The 14,535-nt window shown below is 34.7% G+C and overlaps 1 protein-coding gene across 3 annotated transcripts in view; it reads right to left on the bottom strand.

Annotated features, from left to right (window-relative positions):
* Nucleotides 1–14,535, bottom strand: part of IPO8 (importin 8) — a gene marked incomplete at both ends in the record, with an annotated part of 66,769 nt that overhangs the window by 16,086 nt on the left and 36,148 nt on the right. For all 3 annotated transcript variants that reach the window (XM_079715317.1, XM_079715319.1, XM_079715318.1), the window contains 3 exons: nucleotides 5,517–5,612; nucleotides 10,798–10,895; nucleotides 11,498–11,623. In XM_079715317.1, coding sequence (XP_079571443.1) covers nucleotides 5,517–5,612; nucleotides 10,798–10,895; nucleotides 11,498–11,623 — 320 coding nt within the window. The remainder of the gene's footprint in view (nucleotides 1–5,516; nucleotides 5,613–10,797; nucleotides 10,896–11,497; nucleotides 11,624–14,535) is intronic.

Raw genomic sequence — 14,535 nt, 5'->3', positions numbered from 1 at the left:
TCACACCAGACAGCAGAAAACTTCCAAAGTCTATGCGAGTCAGGTCAAAAGCACTCATATGGCAAACTCAAGAGGCTCCCACTGGCCTAAGTTGAAAGAACTTTGTATACCTGAAATATACTGAATATACTTGATGTGTATCAAATAAATTTGAATCTATAAGGTCAAATAATACTAAAAAGCTAAAAAAAAAAAAAAAAACCCATTAAAAACACCTCACTGGTCATCTTTGGAGGATGCTCCAAAGATGGAGCATAAGGAAACAAACATATTGTCTCAATCATGACAAATAAAGGCAAATACTCAAACTATCCCTCAGAGTAATCTAATAATTGATGAAAAAACACTTCTCTTCATAGAAGTAATTCCACTCATAAATGAAGAAGGAATGACAGAATTAGAATATCATCACCAACAGCACTAAGATCATAAGACGAGAGACAACCATTCTGTCCCTAGTAGAAATACACAACACCACCTATGAAGTACTCTTGCCAAAAAATCACAATTGAATCCAACCAAATCTCTAGATCTAACTACCAATTTACAGGAAATATTGAGGAATTTAATTCTAAGGCATTACAATCCTTCAGCACAGTAATGGTAACCTCACTAACATTAGACAGTGAGTTAACTCACTTAACTTTCTGACATAGAAATGCTCGGGTACCAACTTTCCAATCCCTCTAACAACCCAGTTTTAGGAGTAGAAACCCACTGTACATACATTACATATGAAATTCTTACTTGCTAACTTCAAATGAGTCTATCCAGCTAAAAGCAATTCTTTTATTCAATTCTTCTTTACTACTTACTAGACTCCTCCAAACTGAAATTCCAACTTTTTTCATTTTCTACAACTCTTCCTATTTAACTGTGAAAATAAAGCCATTGGACTTAAGTTTCCACATCCCTTATTTCTACCTCAAGACAGATCTCTATATCAGCATTATCTAAACGGCACTGTCACAACAGTTAATAGATGTTCCTTGGGTTTGGAAAACAAAAAGATTCCACTGTTAAATTAATTTGGAAAACACAGAATACTAACCACTCCCCCTTAGGCACATTTCCAGATAAAGGCACTAAGAATTCAAGCAATAATGAAGTGAATTTTGTTTTATCCAGTTTTCCCCAGACCATTGAATACACTTTTTTATGAACACCTACTGACACCATTAGATGGTCACCATTTGAGTAATATCACTCTATTCCCATCTCCTGGTATCTACACTTTCTGTTTCTGTGAAAAAGATCATCTATTTTCCAAGGTAAACCTGTGCTCACAGGCTTCTCCCTGCCCTCATCTTATGTCTTATTTTTTCTGGTGTTTTCTATGCAATGTCTGCAATGACTCCCACTATGAATCTTGTTCTAATCTTCCACTCCCAATGCTACTTGCTTAGAACAGAACTAATACCTTCAGACCTCAACCTCACTGAAGATGAAATAAAGACATTCTCAGAAAAAAAAAAAAACAGAACTCATTGCTAGCAGACCTATCCTACAAGAAATACTAAAGGAAGTTCTTCGGGCTGAAAGCAAGTGACCCAGAGGGTAATTCAAAGACAAATAAAGACACACACACACACACACACACACACACACACACACACAAACACACACACACTCCAGTAAAGGTAATTATGTAATTATCAAAAATAGTAAAAATAGTATTTCTTTCACTTTCTTAACTGTTTTAAAAAGCAATCCCATAAAATAACGTTATAATTGTATTGTTGAAACTATAAAATGTAATATATCCAACATTAATAATACCAAGGATGTAGAAGCAAGATTCTACTGGAATAAGGAAATGACACCAGATGGTAACTTCAACCCACAGCAAACAAATAAAGAGAACTGAGAAATGGTAAATAAGAAGGCTAATATAACAAGTGTATATCTGTAGATATATACTTGGTTGCCTTTTTTCTTAGCTTCTTTGAAATAAAATTGCAAATAGAAATAATTACAAACAGTGTATTGTTGGATTTATAACATATATAGATGTAATATATATGGCAGCAGTAGTACAAAAAGGGGGAAGAGGGAATAGAGCTATATAAGAGTAATGCATCTATATCTCACTAAAAATTAGGTTAATCTCAATCTGAAGTATATTCTGATAAGGTAAGATATATATGGTAAGCTCTAGAGCAACCACTAAGAAAAATGTTTTAAATAGTGGAAAAAAATTAAAGGAATTAAAATGTGACATTAGAAAATATGTACTTAATTCAAAAGAAAGCAGTAAAGAAAGAACAGGGGAACAACAACAAAACATGAGACATATACATAAAAAATAAAATGACAGATTGAATCTGTGTGTATCAGTAACAACAGTAAATGTGAATGGGTCAATTCAAAGATACAAATAGGTTGAAAGTAAAAGAATGGAAAAAGATATATCATGCAAACAGCAACCATAAGAAAGCTGAAATGGACATACTAATATTAGACAAAAACAACATCAAAACAAACAAAAAGTGTTACTAGAGATAAAGAGAGACAATTTTAATGATAAAAGGGTCAATTCATCAGGAAGATAAAACCATTATAAACATACATACACATAACAGAGCCCCAAAATACATGAAACAACTGACAGAAATAAAGGGAGAACTAGATAATTCAATAACAGTTGGAGAATTTAATACTTCACTTTTGATAATGAATAAAACAATTAGGTAGAAGATCAGCAAAAAATAAAAGACTTAATCAACATTATAAACCAACTAGATCTAACAACATCTATAGAACACTCAGCCCAATAACAGCAAAGTACATATTATTCTCAAGTGCACATGGAACAATCTCCAGGACAGACTACATGCAGGGCCATAAAATAAGCCTCAATAAACTTAAAAGGAATGAAATCACACAAAGTATGTTCTCTAATTACAATGGAGTAAAATTAGAAATCATTAATAAAAAGAATTCTGGTAAATTCACAAACATATGGAAATTAAACAACACACTCCTAAATAACCAGTGGGTCCAGAATAAATCACAAGGGAAATAAGAGCATATTTTGAGATGAATGAATATGAACACATGCCAAAACTTATAACGTAGCTAAAGCAGTGGTTAGAGGGAAATTTATAGCTATCAATCCCCATATTAAAAAAGAAGAAATATCTCAATCTAATAACCTAAACTTCCACCTCAAGACTCTGGAAAAAGAAGAGCAAGCTAAACTCAAAGCAAGTAGAGGGGAATAAATTATGAGGATTAGAGCAAAAACTAATGAAATAGCAAACCAAAAAAACAGACAACAAAATCATAAATTGGTTCCTTGAAAAGATGAACAAAATTGACAAACCTCTACCTCAACTAACAAAAGGGGGAAAAAGAACGAGAGAAAGAGAAGATAATAATTACTAAAATCAGGAACAAAACAGGGTCATTATTACCAACCTACAAAAACAAAAAGAAATATAATGAAATATTATGAACTGCATGCCAACTTATTAGTTAATTTAGATGAAATGGACAACTTCCTAGAAAGATGCAAACTCCTACATTAACTCAAAAAGAAATAGAGGGCTACCCTGGTGGCTCAGTGGTTGAGAGTCCATCTGTCGATGCAGGGGACACAGGTTCGTGCCCCGGTCTGGGAAGATCTCACATGCCGTGGAGCAGCTAGGCCTGTGAGCCATGGCCCCTGAGCCTGCACATCCGGAGCCTGTGCTCCGCAACGGGAGAGGCCACAACAGTGAGAGGCCCGCGTACCGCAAAAAAAAAAAAAGAAATAGAAATACAAGTAGACCTATAACAAATAATGAGATTGAATTGGTAATTTTAAAACTACCCACAAAAAAAGCTCAGGCAAAGATGGCTTCACTGCTAAATTCTAACATTTAAAAAACACCAACCTTCAGAAACTCTTCCAAAAAATAAAAGAGGAGGGAGCACTTCCCAACTCATTCCACGAGGCCAGCATAACTCTGATTCCAAAGCCAGACAAAGATACCACAAGAAAAAAAAATTACAGATCAATATCTCTTATAAATACAGGTACAAAAATAGTTTTAAAAAAATACCACCTAACTGAATCTAGAAATATATAAAAAGGATCATACTCCATGATCAAGAAGGATTTACACCAGGAATTCAAGGTTGATTTAACATCTGAAAATCAGTTAAAGCAAAACACCGTATCAACAGAATAAAGGACAAAACCCACATGATCATCTCAATAGATACAGGAAAAGCATTTGATAAAATTCAACATGACTTCATGATCAAAACACTCAACAAACCACGAATAAACAGGAACACACTCAATCTGATAAAAGACATCTATGAAAAGCCCACAGCTTACATCAGACTTAATGGTGAAAGGAATGCTTTGCCCCCTAAGATCAGGAACAAGACAAAATGTCTCCTCTCGCCACATCCATTCAACATTGCACTGAAGGTTCTAGCCAAGGCAATTAGGCAAGAAAAATAAAATAAAAAGCACCCAAGTTGGAAAGGTAAAACTCTATCTGCAGATGAGATGACCCTGTGTACAGAAAATCCTAAGAAATTCTCTGAAACTCTATTAAAACTAATAAACAAATTCGGCAAGGTTGCAAGAAACAACATAAATATAGAAAATGTATTTCTAAACACAGGCAATAAACAACTTGAAAATAAAATTAAGAAAACAATACCATTTACAATAGCATTAAAAATGATAAAATATTTTATGAAGAATTTAACGAAAGGAACTTGTACTTGAGAACTACAAAACATTTTTGAAAAAAATTAAAGGTGACCTAAATAAAAGGAAAGACATCTTATGTTCAGGGATTGAAAGACTAAATATTCTCAAAGTGACAATACTTCCCAAAGTGATCTACAGATTTAGCACAATGCCTATCACAATCCCAGTTGGCTTCTTTGCTCAAATTGACAAGCTGATCCTAAAATTCATATGGAAATTCAAGGGACCATAATAGCCAAAAACTATCTTACATAGGAACAAAATTGGAGGACACAAACTTCCTAATTTCAAAACTTACTACAAAGCTACAGTAATAAAGATACTGCAGTCCTGGATTAAGGACAAAAAAATTAATCAAATCTGAATGAGAATCCAGAAATATATCCTCACATTTACAGTCAATTGATTTCACAAAGTGTGCCAAGATAATTCAATGGGGAAAGAATAGTTTTTTTCCAACAAATTGTGCTGAGAAAACTTGATATCCACGTGCATAATAATGAATTTGTACCCCTTCCACAAACCATATTCAAAAATTAACTCAAAATGAATTAAAGACCTAAATGTTAGAGCTAAAACCATAAAACTCTTAGAGGAAAATGTTTGTGAACTTGAATTTAGCAATGGTTTCTTAAATATGATGCCAAATTGCATTGGGTATTTGTGTCATAGGATTTGTACCAGTAAACATAAACTATAGACTATCTTTATAATTTTCCATCACAATATAAACAAAACATCAATCAGACATGCACATTTTAAATGTAAACATCAAGTAGGATGTTTTCTATACATATATTACCTGATCAATTCCCCTTCCTTTGCACTGAAGAATGATGACTTCAAGAAGTTTGGCTGCATGACATTCTGCATCTTCTCCTGCATCTCCACATAGTACCTGCAGTAATTAAAATTTCACTCAGCAGTAAATAGCAGTTGCAAAAAATTTAATCAAGTCTACATGAAGTAAACATCACATAAAAATTCAGCCATTAGAATCTCAGCGTTGCTTGCGTCATAAGTTTACCTTGCCAACCCAAAGAAGGAAGTTCAAAATGAAGTTCATCTATCTTCTTTATCTACTCTGACTCCTTATAAGGTATAATAATTCACTTATTTAACTTTGGATTAATAAAATAGACTATATGAGTTAACTGTCTAGACAAATGAAGCTTCCCTTTATGGAATGCATCAAAACAATAAAATACAATGAAATCAAAAGAAAACAAAATAACCTTCTTCTTAAACAATTAAATACACCCTGTGTTTTTCTGTTCCTTTTGAATTCTTGTCTATATGCACCCATTTTTTCATAATGAAACCATAAATTTAATATTACACACCTTTTAATTTCCTCATTTGGACTTCATAAATTGAAGTACTTTCCATAGACATTATAACCATTTAGGACTATACAGTATTACAGAAGATGAGTATAAGAAAGCTTACCAGCCTGTTCCCCTAATGTCAATTCTGCATTTTCACTGATATGAACAATTATACAGTGCACATGTTCATACACCGAATGTGGCAGCCTTATAATAAGGTTCCCAGAAGAGAGATTTATAGAGTAGAGGCATGTTTATATTAGAAATAAAGAAATATGGAAAAATTAATAAGGGTTCAAACACAAGACATAAGAAAAAGAATAGACTTAACCCAGAGAATAAAAGTAAGATAGAAATTAGGAATATAAACAAAAAGAGGTAAAACAAAGAGAAATCAAAAATAGATTCATTAAAAAAAGACTTAAGTAGACTTTTGCCAAAATTATTTTTAAAAAGCAAAGAAAGCAAAATTTTAAAACATTATGAAAGACAAATACAGATAAAGGAAAGATTAAAAATGAGAATACTATGAACAATATTATATTCCTTATATATTTGAAAACTTAGATGAACTGGATAATTTCCTAGACAAATACAATTTAAGAAAACTGAATTTAAAAGATATTCCAGATAAAGATGACAGATTGAACATCCCCATTCAATTTTATCCCTTCCCAAAGGCCATTAAAATAAAGGTAAAGATATTTTAGAGGCATGTATCCACAAAGACAGAGAAAAGGAAAAAAAAAACAGACAGCTATAAAATTGTAGAAGCTGGAAAACAGATGGATCAGTGAGCTGAAACATAAGCAGGTAGCTAGCAAAACCAAGAACCAACCCTATTTACATAAACTTAAAATTCTACCTCAAGAGCAGTGTTTCTAGATCTAGATTCTAAACATGTGGGCTCTGGAACCAGAATGCCTTGGTCTAAATCCTAGTTCTACCATTTATGAGCTGTGTTTTTAGAAAAGCTGTTGGGTGGGCCAAAAAGTGCCTTCAGTTTTTTAAGTAAAAATAAAAGACACATTTTTCATTTTCACCAAGAACTTTACTGAACAACGTATTCACCCTTTTGTTCCATTACCTTCTGCCATTTTTCAGGCAACTTCATAATTCCATCTTCCCAAAACTTTTTATCTTTTTGAGCCAAGAACTATTCCAGGTGCCTTTTATGGTCTTCCAGGGAATTGAAATTTTTTTCCATTAAGAGATTTTGTAAATACCAAAATAAATGGAAATCCAAAGGTGCAAAGTCTGGTGAATACAGATGAATCAGAACTTCTCAGCCAAGCTGTTTTTGCTGGGTCATCAAAGAAACATGTGCTCTTGAGTTATCCTGATGGAAGATTATGTGTTTTCTGTTGACTAATTCTGGACGCTTTTCATTGAGAGCTGCTTTCAGTTGGTCTAACTGGGAGCAGTACTTGTTGCAATTAATGGTTTGGTTTTCTGGAAGGAGCTCATAATAGAGCAGGGGTCCCCAACCCCCAGGCCACGGACCAGTAGCGGTCCACTGGTCCCATCGCTCCCCATCGCTCGCCTTACCGCCTGAACTCCGCCTCCCGTCAGATCAGCAGTGGCATTAGATTCTCATAGGAGTGTGAACCCTACTGGGAACTGCGCATGCAAGGAATCTAGGTTGCACGCTCCTTATGAGAATCTAATGCCTGATGATCTGAGGTGGAGCTGGGGCAGTGATGCTAGCGCTGGGGAGCGGCTGCAAATACAGGTTATCATTAGCAGACAGGTTTGCCCGCACAGAGACCATAATAAATCAATTGCTTGCAGACTCATATCAAAACCTTATCAGTGAGTGGCACGTGAAAACAAGCTCAGGGCTCCCACTGATTCTGCATTATGGTAAGTTGTATAATTATTTTGTTACCTATTACAATGTAATAATAATAGAAATAAAGTGCACAATAAATATAATGTGCTTGAATCATCCCAAAACCATTCCCCCACCCCACCCCCGGTCCGTGGAAAAACTGTCTTCCACGAAACCAGTCCCTGGTGCCAAAAATGTTGGGGACATCTGTAATAGAGGACTCCCTTCCAATCCCACCATATACACAACATCACCTCCTTTGGATGAAGACCAGCCTTTGGTGCCGTTGGTCGTGGTTCATTTTGCTTGCCCCATGATCTCTTCCATTCCACATTGTTGTACAGTATACACTTTTCATTACCCTTCACAATTTGTTTTAAAAACAGAACGTTTTCATTACGTTTCAGTAGAGAATCGCATGCAGAAATATGGTCAAGAAGGTTTTTTCCACTTAACTTATGTGGAACCCAAACATCAAAGTAATTCACATAACCAAGCTAGTGCAAATGATTTTCAACACTTGATTTGGATATTTTGAGTATATCAGCTATTTTCCACGTGGTATAACGTTGATTGTCCTCAATTATTGTTTCGATTTGATCGCTATCAACTTCAACTGGTCTACCTGACCATGGTGCATCGGCCAGCAAGAAATCTCCCGCACGGAACTTCACAAACCACTTTTGACACATTTGATCAGTCACAGCACCTTCTCCAAACACTGCACAAATCTTTTTGTGTATTTCAGTTGCGTTTTTACCTTTCTTGAAATAATAAAGTTTAATATGCCAAAAATGTTGTTTTTCTTCCATCTTTAATATTAAAACAGCTATACAAAAATTCACCAATTTTGATAAGTCTTTTTTTAAACTCACGGTGATATGACAGCTGTCACATACAATCTAACAAAATTGTTTTGTTTTGTTTTTTTTAGAAGATGTTGGGGGTAGGAGTTTATTAATTAATTATTTTTGTTGTGTTGGGTCTTCGTTTCTGTGCGAGGGCTTCCCCTAGTTGTGGCAAGCGGGGACCACTCTTCATCGCGGTGCACAGGCCTCTCACTATCGTGGCCTCTCTTGTTGCGGAGCACAAGCTCCAGATGCGCAGGCTCAGTAGTTGTGGCTCATGGGCCTAGTTGCTCTGCGGCATGTGGGATCTTCCCAGACCAGGGCTCGAACCCGTGTCCCCTGCATTGCCAAGCAGATTCTGAACCACTGTGCCACCAGGGAAGCCCTAACAAAATTGTTTTGAATGAAGTTAAAGACAACTAAATGCTACTAGAGCCATCTTACTGAAAAAACCGAACGCACCTTTTGGCCCACCCAATATTTAACCTCTGTACCTTAGTCCCCATCTGTAAAAAGAAATATAGTAATATACTTATGTCATAGGATTATATGATACAGAAAGAAAAAAATCAGCCCTTTTTCCCAAAATTGCATTTACTTGGTTTGTTTGTTTGCTGGTTTTGATGGTTTGAGGTTTTGTCCCCCCACAAAAGGAAGAGAAACAAAATATAGTACGGTAGCTTAAAAAATGGGCTCTGGAGCCAGATTACCAGGATTCAAATCTGGCTCCAACACATAACAGCTATGTGACTAGGTCAGTTTTCTAAACCTCAGGCACAATGCAAAATGCCTGTCTCCTCTTTGACAAAAGGTGATATAATGTTGTAAAGATTAAATAAATTCATGTGTATAAAGTGCTTAGGAAATACCAGTATACAGTAAGAGTTCAATAATAAGACCAGAAATAAGAAATATATTTAACTACTCGACAAGTAGAAGGAGATCACTGTGAACGTCACTTTTACTATATCTGCTATAATACAGAGCAACTGTGAGTTATAAAGGACAATGTAGGATTGTTATGTTTTCTACCTTTGCTTTCTCTTCCCCTTTCCCTCACTAGCAGCTGTCTCTATAACTTAGGAAAAAACTGAAGACAGCCAGGTGATTATGACTTAACAAGCTGGGTTATTACAGAGCAATATGAGTCTTCAAAAACCGTGATTCTACTCCTGCTGTTTACATGTGATGAAACTTAGTGACTTCCCAAAATCTCCCAGGCTCTTTATAACCGAACTGAGACTTCCATCAGATAAACTGATTATCAGTTCAGCGCTTTTAACAGAGTCTGGTACACATCTCTTCTAGGGAGGCAAATAGGTTGTACACTAGCTATCTTACTCCCAACTCCAAGGCCAAACTTAGGTTTCTGGGTATTTGAGCTTTCTAAAATCTGCCATCTCTATGCAATACAGTTTTATATTTATGTATATATTGATACATATATTCACCTAAAAGAGGAGGAAAGCATTAGTCAACAATGATTCCCAGATATGACCAAGAGGGCCAACTCTAACTTGTGACAAAGATAACATAGTAGACAATTATGTTTGTGCATAAATACAACAGTAGCCATTATGTGGCTTACCAATTATCCTGTATTGAGCTAAACGATGTTGTTTTTCCAACTATTCCAATTTTTTGTCTTATGTTATTTATGTTCAAATTACCTATATCTAGTGTCTTCTAATATATACATTCAATTAAAAGAAAAATCAATAATTGACAAACTGTGTGGTATTTTCCTAGCACTCTTTTTTAATCAAGGAGCAAGTCTGCATTTTTGAAAGAAAAAACACAAAGAAAATTATTTACCTAAGCATTCTAAAGTACACAGCTATAAAAGTAGCAAACATTCTTAAGTATAACACACAATATGAAATTTTCAGATTATAATTCCAAACTCCATTTGAAAATACTAAATGACAAATATATGTTTATGAGAGCAATATAGAACTAAATGTATAAGAAACAAATTGAGAGAGTCCCTGAAGTAAAATACAACATTAGTAAGTAAACATTAGTAAGTAAACCATTAGTAAGAATCACTATGACAAATGATTAGGACATGCTTACCTTTCTACACATTGTAAAAAGTATTTCTAAATGCTTTGGATTTGATAGTAAAGTATTTGTATCTATTGTCACATAATTATGCAGAAGAGGCATCATGTCTGGAAAAAAATTCAAAATCCCAGTGAGACTTGAGTAAGAGAAGTAGAAATAAATTATTACCACTGAAAGCATATTTCTGTAGCACCCACACATTACTATCTTTCCTTGCAACCACAAAATGCTAGAAATGAAGGTGTTAAATCCATCTTTTTTGTAAATGAGGAAATTGTAGATCAGAAAGACTAAAATGCTCATCATTTATTATAGTGATTGTTATTAATTTTCTTCTTTTTCCATAGCACTCATCACCATCTGACATACTGTATATTTGCTTACTTGGCTGTGTGTTTCCTACCCTCTCCCTCCCCCCCACTAGAATGGAAGTGTCAAAAGGGCAAGGACTGTCTATTTTTTTCACTGATGTATTGCTGAGCTTAGAACAGTACTTGGAATATAGTCGATATTCAGAAAATATTAATAAATTTATGGACATATACTCTGACTGCAAAGTAATTTAAGATACAGTAGGCAATATGGTCTCCCTCCTACTACCTCTATTCCTAGGGCTGAAAAACACTCCTATGGTAGAACCACCCTTTACTCGAAAATAATATCTATTTAGACACAGAAAAGCAAAACTGTTACATGGTCAAAGTCATACCTGTAAAATATTCAAAACAATCCTGCTGAAAAATCTCATATAATATACCTAGAAGTTGCCACATTTGAGGAGAAATACCATGGCAGGTTAAACTATATGCCAGTGAAAGAATTTCTTCATAGAATTCTAGAAAGAAGAAAATCTCTAGTTAGAATCCCAGGAAATAGCAAAAATTAAACACAAAGACCACTCAGAAGAGGATTTAGGCTATACACTCACACATGTTTTACATCTAATGTACTTTTGAGCATCTGTTTCTCAGCATTCACATCTTCAGCTACATCTATTTGCCACCTTCCGTTTCTTACCAAGATCTGCCCCCTACTCAATAAGACAAGCCAAAGATTTGTTTTTACTAAACTTACTTATAATACTGAAAAATTATGTTTTTAATATTTTGTAATATAGAAAGTATAGTTTATATATATATATAAAACTATATTAGAAATGGATACAAGAGGGAATAGATTATTGTATGTGACTCCTACACAGGATTTTAAATTTACAAATAATGTTCCTCAGAGAGCTTAATTAATCTAGGTGAAAATATCTGTCTGTCTCACATATTTTTACAAACTATATACTGGACAGTATTTCGTCAATTTACAAAGCTTGTAAAATTTGTACAGTATTTCTTAATTTACCTCAAGACAATCATACTCAAAGTAGAAGAGTCCAAAGGGAATGCTCTTGCATTTGTACACATATTTATTATTATTACCCTCACTCAAAAGCAAATTATATCTAAACATATAATCAGAAAACACAAACCTCAATACAAAAATTTCAAATAATTCCTACCATGTCACTGAACAAAAAAGTCTAATTTCAAAGTTAATTATTTTTTTCCCTTCTTATTAAAAGGAACTAATAATTCACCCTGGAAGTTTGAATAAAGTTTTTTTCTGTAACATTATTTAAAACTTAATACATTCAAAAGCTAGTAATACAGATATATGCCTTACCAAAAGCAAAATAAGACGGAAATCATAGATACTGGGAAATAATTTGTTATGTAAGACAATCACTTGAAATACAACCAATTGCCTGAATATAAAATTTCTGAGAGTTCTGTTCAGGAAAGTAAATGCCTCTTCCTAAAGTGAAGCCTAAAAGATAGAAATATTTCCTTTCACATTCGTGACAGCTACGGCATGTGTGCATTAACTGGCTACTCAGATGCTCAAGACCAGGACTCTGAATCTTGAGGGAGAAACTAGAAGGCACAAAGCTGCTGCAGTTTTGGGGGGCGGGGGTGGGGGGGACAGGGTCTGTGTTGGAGTCTGGACTATGGTAGGCAGTAGCCTAGGACCCAGTGTTGACAAAGGCAGCACTGGCCTTCTAAGCAGACCACTATTATGGCAGAATCCTGGCTGGCTCTGGCCAACTCCAGCCTTCCCACTGCTTTGGTGTGCTACAACTATCCTTCCGCTAAATTCCATTTCTGCTTAAATTGACCATAAGTATTTTCATTTATTCTCAACCAAGAAGACTGACTATTAGGGTAGGATGGTTTTACTAACTTTGACTTACTGCATAAGATAGAACAGTTAAATCAGTAACAGCTAAGCCTGGCTTCTAATAATAAATCAACTTCATGAGTAAATTAGCAATGAAAACAGGCAAAGGAGGGAGGGAGAAGTGGGACAATGGAAAGAGACTGGACCACAGACATAACATGGTCAGACTACTGTGGCGGGGGTCCTGGATTAATCGATTCAGCCCATGACATCTTTCAGAACAACTTTGGTTGTTGTTGTTTTTTAATCTGAGATCTTGCATAGCCAAATATTGGTTCAAAAAAGGGCCACCAACATTATGTGCATCACAGCTGAAAACGTAAGAGAGATCAGCTATCACCCTGGGACTAGGGATGAGATTAGAGGAGACAGGCAGCTGAAACCATGGCTTTCTCCTCTGCCCACCACACCCAAGAAATAGGCCCCTTTCCTTTTTTTAATATCCTGATGTTGTAATTGCTCAAATTAAATATTTGGTGTAGGCAGATTACAGAAGGTTGGTATAAACTACTTCCCTTTGCTTTACTTTACAGTTTTTTCCTCAAGATTACTTTACTTTAAATTTAAATGGAGATTACATCCTTGTAACTTAATTATTTTATACCTAGTAATCTGTATCTCTTAATCCCCTTCACCTGAAATAAATAAGTTACAAACATGTAATGCACAGCACAGGGAATACAGTCAATATTTTATAACTTTGTATGTAGCATATTCTATAAAAATATCAAATTTACTACATTGTAAACCTGAAACTAATACAATACTGTAAATCAATTAAAAAATTCACGTTTGAAGTCCTTAAAAAAATTTTTTTAATGGAGAATTTTCAGTTACAATCTCTTCCATGAATAAGGACATAAGTGAATATACTCTTTTTGAGTGTATGAGAATCTCTGGAATTATGGTCCAGGAATCTTCATTTTAACTAGATCCTCAGTGATTCTTATGCACACCGAAGTCTTAGAACTACTGCTTTATAGCAACTATTTCAAAAGTAAGGAGTACCCGTGGCAGGGTGCAGGATAATCCACTGAGATGGGAGAAGAATGTTATTAGAACACTTAGTGGATATATACATATATATTTATATTTAATCTCATGTTTTTACATTTCTATTTTTATGTATGTAATTGTAGTATAGTAACATGTATATTGCCTATAAATAGCTATTCAAATATTATTCACATATATTAGAAGTACATGCTCAATTTTTTACTAATGGTGTGAATGATAAAAAGTTTGGAGACAACTGCTCTTAGACAGTAACGTGCTTTTGTTCCATCTTTCTATCTATACACTATACAGGTTGCATTTCCCTCATGCCCACAAGATTTGGGGCTGGCATCTTCAAAATGCTTGGATACTATGAAAAAGTTGCCTCCTCTACAAATTCCAATCAGTATATAACGTCCAGCATTAGCTACTGATTCTACTCAGCAGTCAGGCACCATAACAGATAACAGAACAACAATTAATTCACACTTCTGATAGGATATATGTCTATCATTTCACATT

This window comes from Hyperoodon ampullatus, assembly GCF_949752795.1.
Source record: "Hyperoodon ampullatus genome assembly, chromosome: 11".
NCBI classification, from domain to species: domain Eukaryota; kingdom Metazoa; phylum Chordata; class Mammalia; order Artiodactyla; family Ziphiidae; genus Hyperoodon; species Hyperoodon ampullatus.
Note: the sequence above shows the minus strand (reverse complement) of the source record. Positions and strands in the feature narration are given on the sequence as shown.